Source organism: Cygnus atratus, chromosome Z (assembly GCF_013377495.2).
Source record: "Cygnus atratus isolate AKBS03 ecotype Queensland, Australia chromosome Z, CAtr_DNAZoo_HiC_assembly, whole genome shotgun sequence".
NCBI classification, from domain to species: Eukaryota; Metazoa; Chordata; class Aves; order Anseriformes; family Anatidae; genus Cygnus; species Cygnus atratus.
Window position 1 is genome coordinate 33,410,887 of NC_066396.1, and position 20,876 is coordinate 33,431,762.

A 20,876-nucleotide genomic window follows, 5' to 3' on the forward strand; every position below is an offset into this window, starting at 1 on the left:
GAACTGGGATACTGGAGGCATACTGCCAAGGCTTTTCTGGGTCTCTGGATAATTTTCCTTGTTGGTCATCAGCAAGTCAAGGGAGACTTGTGCTAAATGAGAATTCATTACATAACTCTGAAGGTAACTAAAACCTGCAGAGACAAGATCCAACAGTTACAGAAGCCCAAATAGTATCCATCTACATCCTACAAATTAAAAGGAAAGGCTTCAGTAGGAAAGGGATAACCCGAAAATGAACATCTGGCTGAGAGGCTGTTATTACGGGCAGCACTTTGGTTTTTATGGTCATGAGACCCTCTGAGGAAAGAAGACTGCTATCAGGAGATGGGATCTGTTTGACAAAGGTGGGTATGAGCATCTTTGTCAACAAGTACGCCTGCTAGTCTGGCAAGAAGGATTTTAAATGAGCTACCAGTGGGAATTGATGATAGTTGCTTGCAGTTAGCTCAAGCAACAGAGAGCAGAGGTGATATATGCATAGAGATGGAGCAAAAAAGTTTTGGAAAGGATAAAACAGATTGAAAGAGAACTCACACTAAGTGCCTCTACACAAGTGAACACAAACTTGGAAACAAGCAAGAGGAGCTAGACCTCCACAAAGAGTCATAGATTTTGCACAATTTAATTGACTCCATATTCATGGAGTTCTCCAATGGTGAGATACAGGCTTTTCAGAAAAGACAGGAAGGGATGACAAGGAGGAGCGGATTGTTGTTTGTGTGAAGGAAGAGTTCAAATGTATTCTTCATAATAGGATGTATTACAGGCCTGTGTGGGAGTTCTTGACTCATTCTCAGACCAGTTAAGTTGATATCATAGTGGGAGTATGGTGTGCATATCTGAAGTTAGGAAGTGGGAGAATTTTTCTTAAAACCACTGTCTCTGAAACGCAAATCCTTGTTGCCATGAGGGACTTTGACTCTTTGACATCTAATAGTAAGGCTACACAGTCAAGGAGATTTCTGGATTAGATTTCTGGACATCAAGAGTTTATCATGGATAAAGTTATTCTTGATAGAGGTGCTTTTTAGGCCAACCAGGGCTGACACACAGTTGGATATGTTACTCATGAATGAGGTAGAATTGGTTGTGAATGACATAACCAATAGCCACAGTAACCATGAAATAGTGGAGCTCAAGGTCCTGAGAAGAAAGATGAATAAGAGTACTAGAGTAGAGACATTGGACTTTATGACAGCAGACTCTGGACTCATGGACTTGGTATGCTAAATGCTCATATGCTCTTTTTAGTGGTACGTAGTGCTGGGAACATGGGGGAATGGGCAAAAATTGAAACACAGAAGGTTCCATGTGAACATCAGAAAACACCTCTTTGCTGTACAGGTGACGGAGCACTGGAATAGGTTGCCCAGAAAGGTTGTGGAGTCTCCCTCTTTAGAGATCTTCAAAAGCCATCTGGACATGGTTCTGGGCAACCTGCTCTAGGTATCCCTACTTGAGCAGGGGGGGGTGGACCAGATCACATCCAGAGGTCCCTTCTAAACTTAACCATTCTGTTATTCTGTAAATACCACGGAAGACAACACTGAAGGATAAAGAAAATTTGGCAGATATTGAGGACAACATCCTTCCGTCACAAGGACTGATGGAAAAAGGGATATGAATAGCAAAAGACCAATGCAGCAAAATAGGAAATTCACAATATCTCTTATAGAAAAGGAATATGTACAGGAAGTGGAAACAATAATAGATAACAAGGGAGGAATATAGAATAAGCACTGCCTGACACTCAGGGGTGGTGTTAGGAAAACCAAAGCTCAGCAAAGTTGAAACATTGCAAGAGACATAAAGGGCAACAGGAAGAGCTTCCACTCTTAATATCAACAGTAAAATGATGAACGTCATATGATATGAAAATATGATTAGTGGGACTTGGACAGTGAGGAGGAATGGGTGAGTGACATGATCACAGGAAATTCAGCAAGAATGAAGCAGAGCCCTGCAGGGATGCAGGCTGGGTCTGGGGAGCAGCTCTGGGAAATGGTCCTGGGCCCTGCAGGCAGCAAGCTCAATGGGTGCCAACCATGTGCCCAGGCAGAAACATGAACGAGCAGCTGCCAGAGCAGTGTAGGCAGAATATGGCCCCAAAAGCCAGGGGTGGGCAGGGACTGTCCCCTCTGCTCAGTGTTTATCAGATACCTCCATTAGACTAAATTCAGAGGTGACCATCAAGACCACCTCTGGCTGGAGCCCTTCCTCTGTGAGCACAGGCTGCAGGACTACGTCTGTTTCAGCTGGTAAAACAGAGAGCTTTGGGGGCACCTAACAGCAATCTACCAATGTTGACTTCCCAAAAACATGGGAATGTTATCAGAAAGACATGCCTGGGTTCCTTACAGTGGTGTAGATAACAAGACGAGAGACAGTGGTCATAAATTTAAACAAGAGGTTCTGACCCAGAGTAAGGAAAACTTGAGGAAAGTCATAACCTGTTAAGAACTGGAACTAGCTCAGCAAGACTGAGAGAAAGTGCCAAGGAAGAGGGGCAAGAAAGGACTAAAAGTGACATAATTTGGCACAGGAAAAACATTATTCAGGACTCTTATAGGAAATAGTAGCAAGAAACAACGCAAGGTCCCAAGATAGGTGCTTGAAAGAAAAAAAATAAAAAAATATATTCTCTCTTGGGAAAAAAAAAATAAATCATGCTCTCTTGAGCATAATGTGGAGCTGTGGAAACCAAAAAGAAATAGTGATATACAAGAAAGAATGACAGAGAAAGAGCAGATCTAGAAGAATAGTAGAAAAACAATACTTTTCCAGTGAGTAGGCTGGCATTAAGTCAGAAAAAGGAAAAAGAGGGGTCTGTGATCCAAAAAAAAAAAAAAAAACTACTTATCATAGGATCCAGTATCACAACTATATGCTGGCATCTTCTTCTTAATGATGTAGATATGTATGACAAGGAAATACTTAATTGTGTTTTGGTACACATTTAGCAATGGACACTTACCAATACCAAGCATGGGAAAACCTGGCTCTTTACTGTGAGCAGACAGACCTCATTTTATCTTGGTTCCCACACATTAGACTTATCCTTTCAATAGCACCTAATGAAAAAGTGGAAGCTGAAGGGAAAAAAAAGAGAGAGAGAAGCTTTAAAATATTTGGTCTATCAAGCCCAGACCTTGACATTTACTCATAAATGCATGCAAGTCATTTAAAAATGTGCTGCTAGTGCTGTTACCATTTTATCTCTGTTATCAATCTCTGTGTGCATATCAAAAACACCACTCCTTTGGAAACTCAGATGCTGGATTGTTTATGTATATATTACTTCATTCTTGTGCAACAGTTTTGTCATTAAACATGGAATTTTTGAGACATGAGATATGGTCAAGTGGTTTCAATATTTATAGAGTTCATTTCACATAAAATTCTAGATTTCTTTAGCTAAATGAAATAAATAACCAAACCAAAAAGAAAACTGATTTGTTAACTTTTTGCATGATCTTTCTAGTTCTGCTACTGTTAGAGATGCAAATAAATATAAAGTAAATAAGTAAATAAATAAATAAACAGCTACATATTTTTGTTTTCTTTCTTTGTGTTTGTGTGTATGTGTGTGTTTTGGTTTGGTATGTCTTTTCATCCTGAACTGATGTTATAAGAAATGGACAATGTTTTTAACACCATTATTGGTATCCAGGGTTCAGATTGTTGAGTCTTCATGAGAATAGCATTCTACTTTGCAAAAATTACTTGTCTCTGACTTTATTTTATGCTTGTTTTCTTCTGTGACCTTGAAGTCTTTTTGCTTAATCACTTGTTTATTTGGCCTTGATTAAACAGAAATTGATTCAGAATAGCCTTCTAGTTAAAAATTGTAAATCTATTCACTTGTATTCACCTGTTCATTTCTGAAACTTCTTTTTTTCCCCAAAGTTGGAATTTATGGAATTCTTTGATTTTTCAGGGGGGAAAAAATAAAAAATAAGAATAAAAAAAAATAAAGAAACATCTTAATAAGAAACCCTAATAAAATTAATGATCCAAATGGCTGTAGCCATCCTATCTCTCTGTAAAATATAATTCTAGGCTTGCTGTAATACTAGTACCATAACCAGAACATTTAATATAAACTATGGCTGCCATACTATACTTTTCCTGCAGATAAGAACATCTGGTTGGGGACCATTAAAGTACAAATCATTAAAGTCATAATTTTAGCCAATTTGTTTTGCATGAAATCATGTACTCCTCATCTTTTTCAGTTATCTAACCATGCAGTGTTACATTGTGATACTTGCATTTGATGACATACATAAATAGACAAACATGTCTACTGAGGGATGCACAGCAGAGCTCAAGAGCAAGCATGGTATAGAGTCCCAATATCTCTCTGATTAGCACTGCTTCAATCATCTTAGAACACAATGACACCCTTGCAGTGACAGAGACACAACTCTGGGAGAGGAAGGTGTCACAGCAGAGGAAGGGCTGACTGCTCCTTGTGGGAAGGGAGACAGGAGCAAGGCAGGCAGGGTAATGTCCTCTCCCAACAAAGAGCTGGGGTACTGAAGCAGCAAACCAGGGTCAATATCAGGGTCAGAGACAGTGCTCAGGGCCAGCATTAGCAATGGACCAGTAAGTCCGTTGTGGCAAGGGATACAAGGCACACATTGTGGCAAGGCAGATCCAAAGACAAGTTAGGATGTCACATCCAAGGTCTGGGTCAGTATCAAGGTAGTATAAACCAGTGCACAGACATGAGTGTTGTGCAGATGAAACACAGCTCAGGAAGGGACAGCACAGACAGAATCTTCTAAACCACAGTTCCTCAGGGAAGGAGGGCTTTCTTCTCATCAGTGATGGAGCTGTCTTGTCTCACCCTGTCTCACTGAGCACCTTAGCTCATTCTCTTAATACCACCATGAGGGCAGAAGGTACCCATAGAACAGAAGATGGGGTACCACTCACATTTGTCACAAACATTTCAGAGGACAGTTCTTTCAGCTTTGTTTTCTAATCTGTGTAGGAGATGCTTCACTCTTCAACTGATTTTTTTTCTCTTTTTTTCTTTTTTCTCTTTTTTTTTTTGATTTTTATTTGAGGTGGGGGGTGAAGTAGTGGTTAAAATGACCTTGTTAATTTAACTTTGAATATGAAAGCCCCACTTAGTCAAACAAAAAAGAAAAATATTTTCTTATGTTTTCCAGTATATACATCACAGGTTATGACAGATATCAAGAAATGCAGGCATGTTCAAGCTGACATAAAAGTCTTACAGTCCTACATGATCCATCAGCAAATCCTAACACTAGCACATCTGTCATCTCTGGAAATTCCTTTCCACGAAAAATGCAAGTTTACTTTTAAAATGATTGACAGAAATATCTTTTTTTTCCAGTACTTTTCTCCCAACAACTTAACTGCAATGTCTACAAACCTTATTTAATTTATAAGTAAAGCAAGAGAGAACCATTTTTGTTAACAATAATACCTATCTATTTATAAAACATTGAAATTATATATCATGTTCAATAAAAGAAATGGCAGTTTTATTTATAATTATCTGACACAATAATATATCCAAGATCAAATGAAAATAGGCCTTTATTTATTATTTAATGCATAGAGTTTAATTCTGGAAAATGATGTTTTCACATTCAGACCTAGATGCAGAATTAAGTGTGCCCTGATAACCCTCTTTACACAAAGAAAAATCCCATGTAGCATTTGGATTCATACATGAACCAAGATTTTCTGCATAAGTTTGGCTTAAGGTGTTTAGATACAGGAAGCAAAAGGTTGGTTCTGACTCATCTCCAGTGCACTCACTTATCAAATAAGTGATCTTTAGCTCTACTTTTTTTATACAGCACAGCATGATCTGCTTCTACTAGGAAGCAAAACGAAATCCCGATGAAACCCAAAACAATTCAAATCTGTCCGTGTAAACTGAGTAGCTATGTAAACTGAGAAGTGGGCTCAAGGGATTAGAGTAAACCAGGTTATAGTAAATCGGGCTATATCAGGCTGGTGGCCAGTCACTAGTGGGGTTCCCCAGGGCTCTATGTGAAGACCAATTCTCTTCAGTGTTTTCATAAATGACTTGGATGTAGGACTAAAATATGTTTTTTGTAAGTTTGCTGATGACACTAAATTGGGAGGAACTATACTCGGTCAAGGGTGGAGAGGCCTTGCAACGAGATCTTGACAAATTAGACACCTGGGCAATCTCCAACAATATGAAGTTTAACAAGAACAAGTGCCAGATTCTGCACCTGTAAAGGGCAACCTTGGCTGTATGTACAGATGGGGGATGAGAGGCTGGAGAGCAGCCCCACAGAAAGGGATCTGGAGGCTTTGGTCGACAGCAAGTTGAACATGAGCCAGCAGTGTGCCCTGGCAGCCAGGTGGGCCAGCCGTACCCTGGGGTGTATCAAGAACAGCTTTGCTAGTTGGTTGAGGGAAGTGATTGTCCTGCTCTGCTCTGTGCTGGTGTGGCCTCACCTCGAGTACTGTGTGCAGTTCTGGGCACCACGGTACAAAAAGGACATAAAGTTATTGGAGAGCGTCCAAAGGAGGGCTACAAAAATGGTGAAGTATCTAGAGGGCAAGTGTGAAGAGCAGCTGAAGTTGCCTGGTTTGTTCAGCCCATAGAAGAGGAGACTGAAGGGAGGCCTCATGGTGGCCTGCAAGCTTTCCCATGTGGTTAGCAGAGGGGCAGGCACTGAACTCTTCTCTCTGGTGACCAGTGGAAATGTCATGAAGCTGCAGCAGGGCAGGATATCATGAAAAGGATACTCAGACTGAATATCAGGAAAAGGTTCTTCACCAAGAGGGTAGTTGGGCACTGGAACAGGCTCCCCAGGGCAGTGGTCACAGTACCAAGCCTGCCAGAGTTCAAGAAGTGTTTGGACAACTCTCTCAGATGCATGGTGTGGGTGTCCTTTGCAGAGCCAGGAGTTGTAGTTGATGATCTTTGTGGGTCCCTTCCATCTCATCTTCATCGCCACTCACTCACAACTAGAACTACCTGATTTTTTGTAACATTCTATGGTAGTTAGGGAACAGGCCACAGCTAAACCTCATGGAACTTCATAGACATGTCACAGGCATCAGGTAGTAATGTTTCTGTAAGGAAAATTTTGCAAACTAGATGCAAATGGTTAGCATACAAACTAACACTCTTTGCAGGGATTTTAGTCCACACAGTCAATTAGTGAGCTAGATTCACACACCAGCTTTTCCTCATTACCTGATGTATGTAGACAAGCCCTCACTTAACAGAGACACAGAAACACAGATTCAGTGCAATTGGATAATTTCCAAGGTCAAATCTTTCTAGGCACTGTGCAGGAGAAGGAGGCTATAATAGCAAGAAACCCAAAAGAAAGACTGTTACAGGGCTTGCATACCACCAAACCATGCAGCAGCAAACCCAATGGAACATTGGGGTTCAGAGAAGGAAAGTGATCTTCAGCTACACAGCTCTAGTAGTTCACTGAACAACATTTTTAGGCATCAGCTGTTGGAGAAGCCTTACAGAAGGTCTACACCATTTTCACCATTATAATGGGAAGTTTTCTGGTGCCAGGCAACCCCAATCAGTTCTCAGTTGGTCTCTGTTTGTTCTTTTTACCAGGGCTTTGTCTAAGGAGCAAGATTTATCCCTTCTAAGCTTATTATGATTTTGCTGTATTTGCTGAATATTCATAGCTAAAACTAGTATGATTTCTCTTTGATCTGGGAGTTAGTTGTAGATGAAAAATCCAGAGGTTCTTTACTAGCTCTGCTTTACCTTATGATATGATAGCAGAGAATCTGTGTCACATATGTCCCAATAGACTTGTTCAAAGAGAAAAGCTTTAAGCTTGGAAGGAAGTGAGATATAGAACAAGCTAGGGAAATGTAAATAAATAAATATGATAAGCTCAAAAGGGGAATAAAATGAAAGCCATGAAAAGTAAAGAGTTTCATTTAAGGGTTGTCAAATAGTTCTCTCTGCAAGTGGACAATGAATGAATAGATATGAAGAAGTGTCCTAAAAGCATTTGTACTACACTGAATCAAATGACAAATATAATGGGAAAGTTCACTACTGTGGTCCATGGCAGGTTGACATGAATAAACAGTGCTCAGAAAAACTATTTCAATGGCCTTCTACAACTGGGTACCCCTCATGTTTTGACTTCTGTAGGAACAGGTAACCAATTTTCTGCTGAATGCCAGTTACATTGTGGTTGAACCTTTTCTCTGAATTTGCTAATTTATTGTCTTTGTGCCAGTTAAGATATATCTTGACAAAACATCCATGCCTCACTGAAATCCATCTTTACTGACAGATAAAAAAGAGAATGTGAGCTTGAATGAAGCCAGTTTTGCTTAATGGGAATGGTCTCTGAAAACACTAGGGAAGTACTTTGTTCAGCTCAGAGACTGTTTTCCTCTTTCTATTTTTGTTTCTATACATTTTACTGCACCTGCTCAGAATTTAGTATTTCAGGATATTCCAGTATTGGCGTTGTCTTTTTATTTGATTATCAAAGCAAATAGTTAAACAGCAAGCCATAAGTTTAATATTGGAGTGTTTCATTTTCCAAATAATGTATCTTTGTCACTTGTTTCAGCCTGATCTTGAAAAACCATTTGAAGTATTTAGAAGAAGAAGAAAAAAAGTCTTTTAAATGTGAACTTCCCCAGTGTTCTTTGTTTGTTTTCAAATGAACCTTTCTTTGCAAGTAATTAAAAAAGAAAAAAAACTTCATAGTTTTTCTGTTTTGAATTCAAGTACTTGTCTCTGACCTTTGCTAAAACTTGTAAAATCACAAGGAGATAAGCATGAAAGAAATCATGTGCTGTTCAAGTACTTAAAGTCCAGGGAAATGCACTGAAGTAGAAAGGGAGATTAACAGAAGAGGAGGGTGAGGCCAAACCATGCTGTGTTGGTAGAACACAGATTAGCAAGCAGACTGAAACAGGAAAGAAATTAGTAGTGCTGATTTGGGGTTAGACACAGCCCTAGGACACACAGAGATAGAACAGGATCTCAGCAGAGGAGAGGTACTAAAAAGAGAGAAGAGGTACAACACACAGAGAGTTGTAGCTTTACTTTCCAGCAGAACTGCTTTTAAGAACTGCAAGGGGACACAAGGTTGTAACACTGACTAGAAAACAAGATATGCTAGTTAAATGAAGAAGGGAAAGAATTAACTGAGGAAAAAAAAAAAAGTGTTCAAAAAAACAGGTGCCATAGAGAAGTTTTAGCATTTTGTGGTAGTGAAGTAAATCTGGCTGGCAGATGTACAACATGAATAAACATTTGGGAAATACTTGGAAGTCAATGAGTAGATAAAGCTGTAGGTAGTTACTGCCTTTTGTGCAGATAATTAGAGAAGGGAAGAGCATTGCTATCCACCAAGTTGTTGTTGGCTTTTCCAGTTAGATTATCAAAGTGCAGGGTTCAGCGGCACTTTCTGAGGTGGAGGGGGCAGATTGAAGGTTTGTATCAGTCATTTTCATTTCTTTTGTCTTTCTCTTGGTGTAGAGGGAGCTGGCCGTCTTGTAGACGGAGAGGAGACAACAGCGTGTGCGGACCACCAGCTCTCAGAAGGAGACGGCTCTGCAGGATCTGTCATCATGCAGCTCCCCATGCTGCTGCTCCTTTACCTGCCACTGCTTCTTAGCATGCTCAACAAAGTTGGAGCTCAGTTCCCTCGCCAGTGTGCTACCGTTGAGTCTCTGAGGAGTGGCATGTGCTGCCCAGACTATTTTCCTGTATTTGGGCCTGGTACCGATCGGTGTGGTGTGTCTACAGGGAGGGGACGGTGTGTGCAGGTGACTGTAGACTGGCGACCCCATGGCCCACAGTACATCCATGATGGGAGGGATGACCGCGAGCAATGGCCCATACGCTTCTTCAACCAGACCTGCAGGTGCAGTGGTAACTTCTCTGGTTATAACTGTGGGTCATGTCGCCCTGGATGGAGTGGACCTACCTGTAGCCAACGAATCAATATAGGTAAGAACATTAGAAACATGACATGAAAACCATGTGTTGGCAGAACTTCATTGTAAATGCACCTAGACTATTTGTTTTCTTTGAAATATCCCTTATATTTATATAGGAAATGTACAATAGAGGTTATTAAGACAGCTACTAGACAAGCTGTCTACCTTGTTGGCAAATATCTACATTTACCTCCCAGTAAAAGGAAGAAACAATGCCTGTAGTCAGAACAAGATTAGGATCAACCCCATTAAAGAATAGGATGTATTAATGTTTACATTTTTGTAATTTTGGGAATTATTTTAGAGTAAAACCATATATATAGACATCTATGTGTGTTTGTGAGTATATCTACATATACATATCTATATATCATGATCAATATCTTATAAATAACTAAGGTATGACAACAGGTATTTTGATTCAGATTCCCTTAATGCATTTCCAGCCTATACACCTAACCTTGTAATTTTTTAGTTACCTAGTTTCTGCCAATGTTTGTAAAAGCCTTAACTCATGACTATAAGCTATGCAGCTGAATCAGTGCAGAGATGACAGATATTTCTAAGAGCTGCCCAGTTTCAGTTTAGCCCAGATTATCAGTAAACAGATGTCTAAAACAGAATTTGAAATGGTTACAAAATACTTGTGGACTGAAAAAAATGTTGAGTATTGTAGGTAAACTGGAAAAGACAAACAGGCTTGGGAACAAATCCTTATTCCTAAGTCAAAGCATTCTGAATGAACAAGATTTCAGTGTTTTCTAGTGAAAGTCCAAAGGTGTTATTGAGGTCTTGTAAAGTTCATAATCCTCAAAATGAGTGATAGATTTTGTTGGCATGAGAAACAACAGGTCTGTATCACAAAGCGTAGTGCCTCTTGCAGAAACAAAAATCAGCACTGCCATTATTTTCATGAGAGGGGAAATACTCCAAGAATGTGAGCACATGCTCCAGCAAGGGTTAACAAAGTATTGCTTATCAATTCAAAATTTTAACACTTAAATTTTTTAAAAATGCCTTATCAAGGGCTGCAGGAAAGACCTTAGGATTTTATTCATCCTTTAAGCTCCAAAAAGTAAACTAGAAAGCAGAAAGTATGCCTCATGGATTGGATATGCTTAGCCAGGTTTCACCCTCTGATTCTCTGGCCTGTTCTCATTAACAATGATGATAACTCTAAAAACTAACCAAGAAATAAATATTAGAACACACAAATTTATAATAGTAAATATGAGGGCAAGAAAAAAACTGCTGTAGCTGATTTTCTACAGTATATAAAAGCAGTTTTTAGCTTTCTCACTTATAAAATCCTTTATTTTTCACTAAAATGTTAAGCAAATCACATTTATCATGCATGACAACATGAATTTAAATAGGGGAAATTATCTTCTTATTATGTGTTATGTTTACACATGAAGGTCACCTCTACTGCCCATCCAGAAAGATGGCCCCAGCTGCTCAGACTTTAGGAATAATTATTGGATTACTGTTGGCATACCTATATAAAATAGCTGTAAAATGCAGTTTGGTGCCTTTATATCTTCTAAATTCATGCCTAACTTTCATAACAGTCCCAATTTTTTATTGTGTTTCAGACATATTTTGCAAAATGAAAAGGTTAAGATGTCTTCATAAATCAAAACTTGATAGTTATTTTTAGTGTACTACTTGAAATCAACAACCAAAAACCTTCAGTGAGCAGGGCTAGTATATCAGTTAAGGTCTGCAAGACAGAAAGCATGTGTTTCAAGATACACAGTCCTTGGATGAAATTCATGCTTCAGGAAAGCATTTTACTATTTTAAAATATGTATAAACATTACTGAAATATCCCTCACTGAATCAACTTCACTTTATATAGTGAAATGCAATTTACTTCTATTCTTCATACTGATTCATGCTGGAGACCTGCTGTTTCTTATATCAACATAAACTCATTTGACAATTTTAGATTTTACAGTATATTTAATTGTGAAAATGAGTGCATGATGAAGAACAGCTGTGTGGACTTTTATCTGAGTCTCAGTCTAAACTTACCTTGAAATCTTATCAATCCAGGTAAGAGAGTACTGAATACTGGTACTGAGGTGACTCTGTTCCTTTTACTGATATACTGGTATTTCAACAAGTCAGCTGCTCTCCTTTTTTGTAAATTTCCCTGTCTGTATGCAGGTGACAATAATTTTAAATGATTTGGAGATATACTGCTAAAAAAAAAAAAAGGGGGGGCTTAATAATAGCAGGTAATGACATTCAAAAGGGATGATGTAATGTGTGAAACTCTCATTGGTGGATCTGCCATTTTTACTGCAAAGTTTCAAATACAATGTACTTCCTCACTAAATGGTTGAGTGGTAGAGTTTCTGATTAATATAAATTGCAATAATTTATTTTCCTCTTGTTAAAGTTTTATTACAGGAAACCTTAAGTATATTGGATTAAGTTCCGAGAGATTTGTGGGACAAAGAACTGTCTTCATCATTTTTCTGACAGGAAATATAATTTACAACAATATTTCTAAAAGCAATAAATAAATAAATAAAAGGTTTCAGGCTTTATTTTTATTCAGCTTAACTTTTCAGAAAACAATATTTTCTATTTATATTCAGTACTCTCTTAATTGTACCAATAAAAACTGGAGGAGTGCTTGAAGAAAAAGGAACTTAGAATTACTAGGAACAAAACAAATTAGTCTTGTGAGATCAGACTTCAGTGTTTAAGACCTTGGTAACTTACTTCTTCTGTAACCTCACAGTCAGGAGGAATCTTTTGGATCTGAATGCAGAAGAGAGGAGGCGTTTTGTGAATGCCTTGCACCAAGCCAAGGTGACAATCCACCCTGACATTGTTATTGCCACAAGGAGACGTGAAGAAATATTTGGACCAGATGGAAACACACCACAGTTTGAGAATATCTCCATTTATAACTACTTTGTGTGGGCTCATTATTATTCTGTCAGGAAGACTTTTCTTGGGACTGGGCAGCAGAGTTTTGGAGGAGTTGATTTCTCTCATGAGGGACCAGCTTTTGTTACATGGCATAGGTACCATCTACTGCAGCTTGAAAGAGACATGCAGGTAAAGTTAGAGTTAATGTTAAGCCATGTGTTCTTGTGCTTTGTGTGGAAAAACTTATCTACATATTCCAATTGACAAAATTGAAAGCAACTCTTTCTATTTATCAAAGTAATCTTGCTTCAGTTTCAGTATTGTATTAGTGACACTAAATAGAGTGCATTTAAGTTTTAGACAGTCATTGTTACTGAGATGTTAAAAATAATATTTCAGTCAGAGTAAGAGCAAACATAAAAGTTACATAAAACTCACTTGTAAAAGTAGATACAAATTCTCAACATATATGTAGAAAATATTTTATTGGACCAACAAATGTTATTGCTAGTATTATTTTTAATATCAAGGCCATGATCCTTGGCTTAGATAGACCAATCAAAGCAGCAGAAATTCTAAACAAAAATATTACAGAGATTCTGAATCATATTTTATTTATATAATTAGTGCAACTGGTTAGAGAAATTAGTGTTTTTTGAGACCCTGTTCCATAAATCAGTGGTTCTCTTGTTTCCTTTTCTTTGTGTAGACCTATCTATAAAAGGAATACATTATTTTATGTATTATCATTATTTCTAAAGAAGAGAGAATTAAGTTTTCAAGGTCATGATTAAATGGTCCTTGCAACCATTTCAAATGTTTCCAGTAGCTTCAGTGGTGCTGCTTCAGGTTCTGGCAGATCAAATTCCCTCCAAAAACAATACTTATATTTGACATTAGTGTAATTGCATTATGTAGAAACCCTGAGGAGTCCTAGCTCTTAATGACTTAATATATATTCTTGCTTATGTTAGTAAATTAGATCATTAATTGAAATAAATTGTCTGGCCAAAACATCCTGGTTAATAAATACTGGAAACCAGTGAATACTTCAGAATTATTAAACTCCAACCTATACTAGAACCAAACAATGGCAAATATGAAAGGGCACTATTATTTTTCCTTCTTTTTCTACCTGCTCAGTCATTCCACAATTGGCTTAGTTAGTTATTCGGAGTGCTACAAATACTGCTGCTTTTAAAAATATTGCTGCCATTAAAAATATTTGGAAAATTGTGTTTATCAGTATTAAGTGATGTTTCTTACTATCCACAATATGGTTTCATGGAAGGGGTACTATCTCATTAGAGGGGAATCCACAGTGTAGTTCAGCATTCCATCTGTTCTATTGAACAGACAAAGGCATCAAAGTGAAAAACTACTGAAAGTTTTTCCATAGATTTCCTGAGATTTCCTCCTTTTCGTGAAGCCAGATTCTGACTCTTACTAAGTTGTGTTTAACAGGTTTTGAAAATCTCTCAAGCAGTACATACTGTAGATACCTGGGACAGATGTGTACTAATGCCACATTTATGTGGTTTAGAATATGTTACAGGACCCCACTTTTGGCCTTCCCTACTGGAACTTTGCAACAGGGCAAAACACCTGTGATATCTGCTTAGATGACTTGATGGGAGCTAGAAGCAATTTTGATGTCTCTCTGATCAGTCAGAATTCAATCTTCTCTCAGTGGCGTGTGCTCTGTGAAAGTATAGAAGACTATGAGACCTTGGGAACCATCTGTAACAGTAAGTATGACTGCTCACAGATATTTGGAGAGAATATCACTTTAATAATAAATAAATAAAACACTTTACATTGCAATGGCTCTTCCCAGGGGAAAAAAAAAAAAAAAAGTCTTAAAGTAGCTTTTGTACATTTCTTTACTCAAGTTTCATACATCAGTCTTCTGAGAAAGAAAAAAAGTTATCTGTCTTGCATTGAGGCACTAAACAGCTCAATATTTGATCAGGAGCTTGAGGCAGGGAAAGAATGAAACCCTTTGACTTCCCTTCTTTTGCAGTACCTGTTCATCTCTGATGGCATGTATAATTACATACGGCAGCATCATGTTTTAGCTGAAGCTTTTTTCTTCTTACTGCTCCACATATCACCTTCAAGGTTTTCTGTTTCTAAATGAAAAACATATAACAATACCTGTGTTAAATGTTTGGAGCATGTTTTGAATATGAAGAGTAGTGAATGCTAACACACCTACCTTGGCTACAAGATCTATAAAGTCCCAATAAGACTCTTATTTATTCATCACCATCAAGCCACAACTCAGCATCTGCACGGAAATAGGGTTAAAAAAAAAAAGGGGGGGAGGGGGGTTAGTTGCCTAACTAATCTTCTATAATCCTTTACCAAGCTACTCTATCAGGAAGTCCACAAAACGTTTATCTCAATTTAACAAGAAATCACATTGAAAAATAACAAAAAGTTTTCCCAAGGCACTTATAGAATCACAAATTTAAGTAAGAAGCATTTTGATGTTTTTTGTTTGTTTGTTTGTTTGTTTTTTAATCAAAGGACCAGTTCAGAGAACCTTATGAAGATTCAGGTTCTTTGCCTAACTGTAAGATCTGACCCTTTGGTCCAATTTTAAGGTCATTTGTGAGGTTTTTTTTTTCCTTTTTTTTTTTTTCTCACAATTCAGTCATTAAAAGGATGCCTTCTTTGGTCTATTGTTCTTCATCATTATTGTTTTCTGTCTTCTCTCACAGGCACTGAAGGTGGTCCCATCCGGAGGAATCCTGCTGGAAATGTTGCACGGCCTATGGTACAACGTCTCCCAGAACCTGAGGATGTTGCTCAGTGTTTGGAAGTTGGTGTATTCGATACTCCTCCTTTCTACTCTAATTCAACAGACAGTTTCCGTAACACAGTAGAAGGTAAGCATGGCAAACAAAAGGACCTGAAACAACTCCAAATAAGTCAGGAGAGCAGACCTAACATTCTTTCTGTTGGAAGTATGAGTTTGGAGACAGTCTATGGACGCTAAGAACATCTTTTTCTTAGCATTAAGTATTAGCTTACTATTAAGTGGAAATAAGCTCTGGATGAACTATTTTATATTGATAGCTTATGTCAGTTCTTGAAATGTATAAAAGCCTTAAAAGTCTGTCACTGTCACTAAGCAGAAATTAGCTGAGATCATGGCCAGAGTACAAGTCTGCTAGTAATTGGTTGTTACAGTGGAGAACAAAAAACCCTTGACTGCAGAATGGTGCCGAAGCATTTAAAGCTTAAGTGTCATCCTTAAGTGAGTCAAACAAGTGCTCATAGTAGCTACTCTTGTATCATAATTAAAACAAACAAAAGAAAGCAAAAGTAATTGTAAGCTTTGGTAGTGCTTAGGGAATTGCATGCAATTGCATTGTAGTAGTAGTAATTGAGGTCTACTAGATTAACTGCCAGACATGTTAGTCCTTCTCACTGTGCTATATAACTCTATTCTTCTTCCCCTAATCTCCACACTTTTCAAATGAAGTTTTCAGTCACTGACATCTGAACACAGAACCCAGCACAGAATCCAACCTAAAGATTTGATCCACATTTTTCAGGCAGTATCCTGCTGACTGCTTCTGCACTTTAATAATCCAGACTTTTTAAATAGAAAAACTAGGATTCATGGGAAACATTTATGAAATGACACTTCAGATCACTGTCAGACCTCCTGCAAATCCTTTGGCTCTTTTGAAAAAGCATCATTCATATGACAGTGGACCTGCTCCATTTTCTTTCTCTTGGAGAACAAAACCAAGAATTTTCACCAATGTTTTAAGTATATATGAAAGTTTTAGATGCTTACCTCATTTGAAAAAATGTCCTAACAATATCTAGGTATCTAGACATGGCTTTAGCCAATTAAGTGTATGGACCCCTCTCTGGAAAGTTGGCCAGAGCCTGAAAACAGGAAAACTTTTCAGAATTCTTCAGATCCTGACCTCTGACATCAGGTTTACTAGGTGGTAGCTACTGACAGTGTTTTGTATGGAATTTTCTTTGAAAAAAAAACTGTATGTGAAGCTTTCTGAGATGTACTGGCAGCACATAAGGAAATGATCCATAACACATAACAGCTGGCCAATTAGGATAGATGTCAACAACTTCCCATTTTAGTCAGCAGTCAGAAAACACACACAGCTATTCTGTTATGCTGAGAGATATTTAGGTCCCAAATATAAAAATCTATGTTCATGCTATGAAGTGGTTTATTTTGGCTATCTATACACTAGATCCCACCAGCATTGCACCCCACATTCTCAGCATTCTTTTTTAAAGTCTATTTTAATCTGAAAATTATGCATGGGAGTTATACATGGGGATTACACATGCTAGGGACATTTCTCAAATGCCAGTTGCTAGAGAATTAGCTACTCATTTATGTTAAACAAGGCAACACAAAAACATGACAGCATTCCAGAGGGAAAAAAAATGGTATCCATCTGGGACTGTAGCTTCTAAACAAAATCTTCACTGGGATTTTTTTGTGTTTTCTTTATTTCCATATTCAGGGTACAGTGATCCTTCAGGGAAATATGACCCAGCAGTTCGAAGTCTTCACAACTTGGCTCATCTATTTTTGAATGGGACAGGAGGACAAACTCATTTATCACCAAATGATCCCATTTTTGTCCTTCTGCACACATTTACAGATGCTGTTTTTGATGAGTGGCTGAGAAGGTATTCTGCTGGTAAGATGTGCTCACGGATGGAAGAGGGAGGGGTGGTTTTCAGTCTTTGTGGTCACAGGAAATCAACTGTTTCTTGTGAGTTAGCAAGGTGCCCCTAAGCTTAGGAGAGAGGACTGGAATTCTAACAGTAAAGTTAATGAAGATAGGGTAATAGCAAGCAAGCCTGTCTTCTTACCCCACTGACATCCATTTTCAAATCACTCTCTGCGAAGGGACTTGACCAGAGATGCCAGGTACAATTAAAAAAAAAAAAAAAAAAAAAAACAAAAAACAGTGTGTGCAAATTCATTGTCTCTGTAGAGAAAAGACAGTGTAATCATGAAAGGTTGAAACACTGTGGATATTCTGTTATTTTGTGGCATAAATATCTATGTTTCTTCTTGACAAACAAAATCATATGCCTTGCACTCCCCCATGACTGCTTTTCACCACCTTCGCAATTTACTACTTGCATTCTGTAATTATTTCCACATCTGTATCTATTCAAAGAATAGTTAAATATTGCTGCCTTTCCTTCGTCAATTCTGAAATGCAAAAAGAAAGGGAATAAGAGAGGAAGTGAATGAAAGGGGGGGAAGGAAGAACAGAGGGAAGGAACTGCAAGGAAGGATGGAAGGAAAGATGGAAGGAAAAAGGAAAGAAAGAAGAAAAGAAATTGGCATCAGTGAACTGGAGAGAGAATTCTGTATAACCTAAATGTCTGTGCACTGCTCTGCACAAAGCAGCAACTGTATTACTCTTGGGATAATCCATTCCCCTCCTACTTCTACAGAAGACAGCTGCTGTTGCACAACTGAGACTTCTTTGTGCAGCTTCCACAATCAGCAGCATGGACTTTCCCATGCCAACTCTCAGGGAACCAACTGTATCCCCTTGTGGTACTTACATGACCTGTCACAAGCTTTGCATTATCTTACCAAAATGGATTTTTTTGTTGTAATTTCAGCTGACTTTTTTTCCTGATCTACCATAGAATTTCAAAAAACTTCCGCTAGAGATTATACCAGCTGCCTTCCTGAACTACCTAAGAGAGGTCTTCATCACTGCTACAAAGACAGATTGTAGAAAAAAGGGTTCCCATGTACTTTATATATCTGTTCCTCCTTTTTCATGCAAGAAAAAATGAAAAGTCCAATGCAGGCCTAAATTTTTACTAGTGTTTTCTGTTAATGGAACAGAGGTATTATTGGACAGTCTTGCTTTTTGAGAAAGCTGAGCCCTCCATGCTGGAATTTTTTATCAATCCACCAATCCTTCTAGAATAATTCAGTTTAGGAACAGTAAGTAAATAAAATAATAATAATAATAATAAATAAAATAAAATAAAATAAAATAGAGTATCAAAAACCCTGAGTCACTATTTCATAAAGCTGAAATACTTCAAATTATTTTAATTTTATTTACAGAAGTGTGATTTGACTTTCTGATTTAGATACCTCAACATATCCATTGGAGAATGCCCCTATTGGACACAACAGGCAATACAACATGGTGCCTTTTTGGCCTCCAGTAACCAATAATGAAATGTTTGTTACTGCACCAGAAAACCTGGGATACAGCTATGAGGTTGAGTGGCCAGGTAAACTGTTGAACCTAGATGTTCTTTTTCCTTCATCATGTCTTCCTCCCTGAAAGCTTATGCATCATACAATGAAGTTGGTTCAAATTTCACTAACAATATTTGATGTATTTGTATAGGCCTATTTCTCTTTTTTGTCTTGCTTTCCAAATCAGTTGTGTTTGGGATTTAGTACCGGCATATAGCTAATCATTACAAACAGCTCCCACAAACCACTTCAGTTTCTGGGGAAGTTCTCATTTAGATCTAACCCTTGCACCACATGCTTATTCCTGTATCATATGTCTTCATTAAATCACTAGAGAGAGTGCAAACCCCTCACAAACCAGGTAACAGAAGAAAGGTCCAGGTATATTTTCAGTGTAACAAGAGAGACTGCATTTTTCTCACATTTTGGAACAAATATTATCAACCAAAATTTCAAATAGTTCTAAAACACAACTCATCAAATAATGACAGATACTGAGTTTTGGCCTGTCTCTTTAATGACATTTAATAACTTTTTCTTGTGCTTTCCTTCCTGTAGGTCGGGCTCTCCGTGTAACAGAGATGATAACTGTTGCAATAGTGACTGCATTGGTTCTTGTTGCAATTATCTTTGCTGCTGCTGCATGTATTGTACGTGTCAAGAAAAATAAGGATGAGTTGCATCAGCCTCTTCTCACTGATCAGTATCAACACTATTCAGATGACTATGATGGCATAGCAACACCAAGCCAGTCTGTTGTATGAAGAGATGGCACTTTTTGCATGTGACTGTAACTGTTTATTTTGCTGTATTTTGTAAATGGTGGTCATCCATCTGCTTTAAAATAAAGAGCATAAACTGTCAGCTGTCTTGATATATTTGCTCTAGCTTTCACCTTCTCTCTTGTCACACCTAGGTGTCAATAAATCACATTTTGAAATGTTAATTCTGTGTTGAATTTAATAGAACTTCACTAATTTTTCAGGGCTCGCCCACAGGTCTTTTTCTTGCTTATTTCTGACAAATATGGTAAAATTTAGTAACCTGATGACAGCTAATGTCATCAGCCTTTGCTTAGCCTTTTTGCCTAGAATTCTTTCACAGGGCACATTTGTGAAAACATAAAATAAAGTCTAGAATGGGACAGAGCAGTTGCAGATCTGAGTAGCAAAGACAGCTTGATTCAGAAGTAGAATCCAAAACAGAAGTCAGACATCTCAAATAGATGCATGGAAATGTGTTTTGAAATAGGCAGTATGCCAGTCAGGGAGCTACAAGGAATGCAAGGATAACAGCACATATAAAATCCATCTTTCATCTCAGATACTAGTTTTGATCTCATTGCTTCTAGGTGTCTCTGTGAAAAGAGATCAATACTGAGAACCTACTCCAGCATTTGGACACTTCAGCTGTGCATTCAAACACAGCTGCCTAAAGGGTGTATCCCCTTTGAAAGGACAGCTGAAAACAGTCTTCTTTATGTATATATACATTTTTAAATGTTATTTTCTTTTTTAATTTTTCAATCGCCCACTTCCTTTCTCTCTCCCATTATCTCCATGGCAGATTACATTCTCCCCAGCAGAGAGAGACCTTGATTCAATGCTCTCCTTCTGAGGGAATTTAAACGTACACCTATTATACCTTAAGAGAAGTACCTAGGCATCATGCTGTAGGATAGACCTGTAAAAATAGCTATATGCAACTGCTGTTGAATTTATTGCACCAGAATCTCAGGATTTACGAGCCAGCAAAAGAG

At 37.9% G+C, this 20,876-nt stretch overlaps 1 protein-coding gene across 1 annotated transcript; it reads left to right on the forward strand.

Moving 5' to 3' along the window:
- Positions 1-9,609: 9,609 nt before the first annotated feature.
- Positions 9,610-19,881, forward strand: TYRP1 (tyrosinase related protein 1). Its single transcript, XM_035569628.1, has 7 exons — positions 9,610-9,991; positions 12,737-13,059; positions 14,414-14,618; positions 15,597-15,764; positions 17,391-17,570; positions 19,003-19,149; positions 19,676-19,881. The coding sequence occupies exons 1-7, from the start codon at positions 9,610-9,612 to the stop codon at positions 19,879-19,881; spliced, it is 1,611 nt and encodes a 536-aa protein (XP_035425521.1).
- The last annotated feature ends 995 nt before the right edge of the window (positions 19,882-20,876 follow it).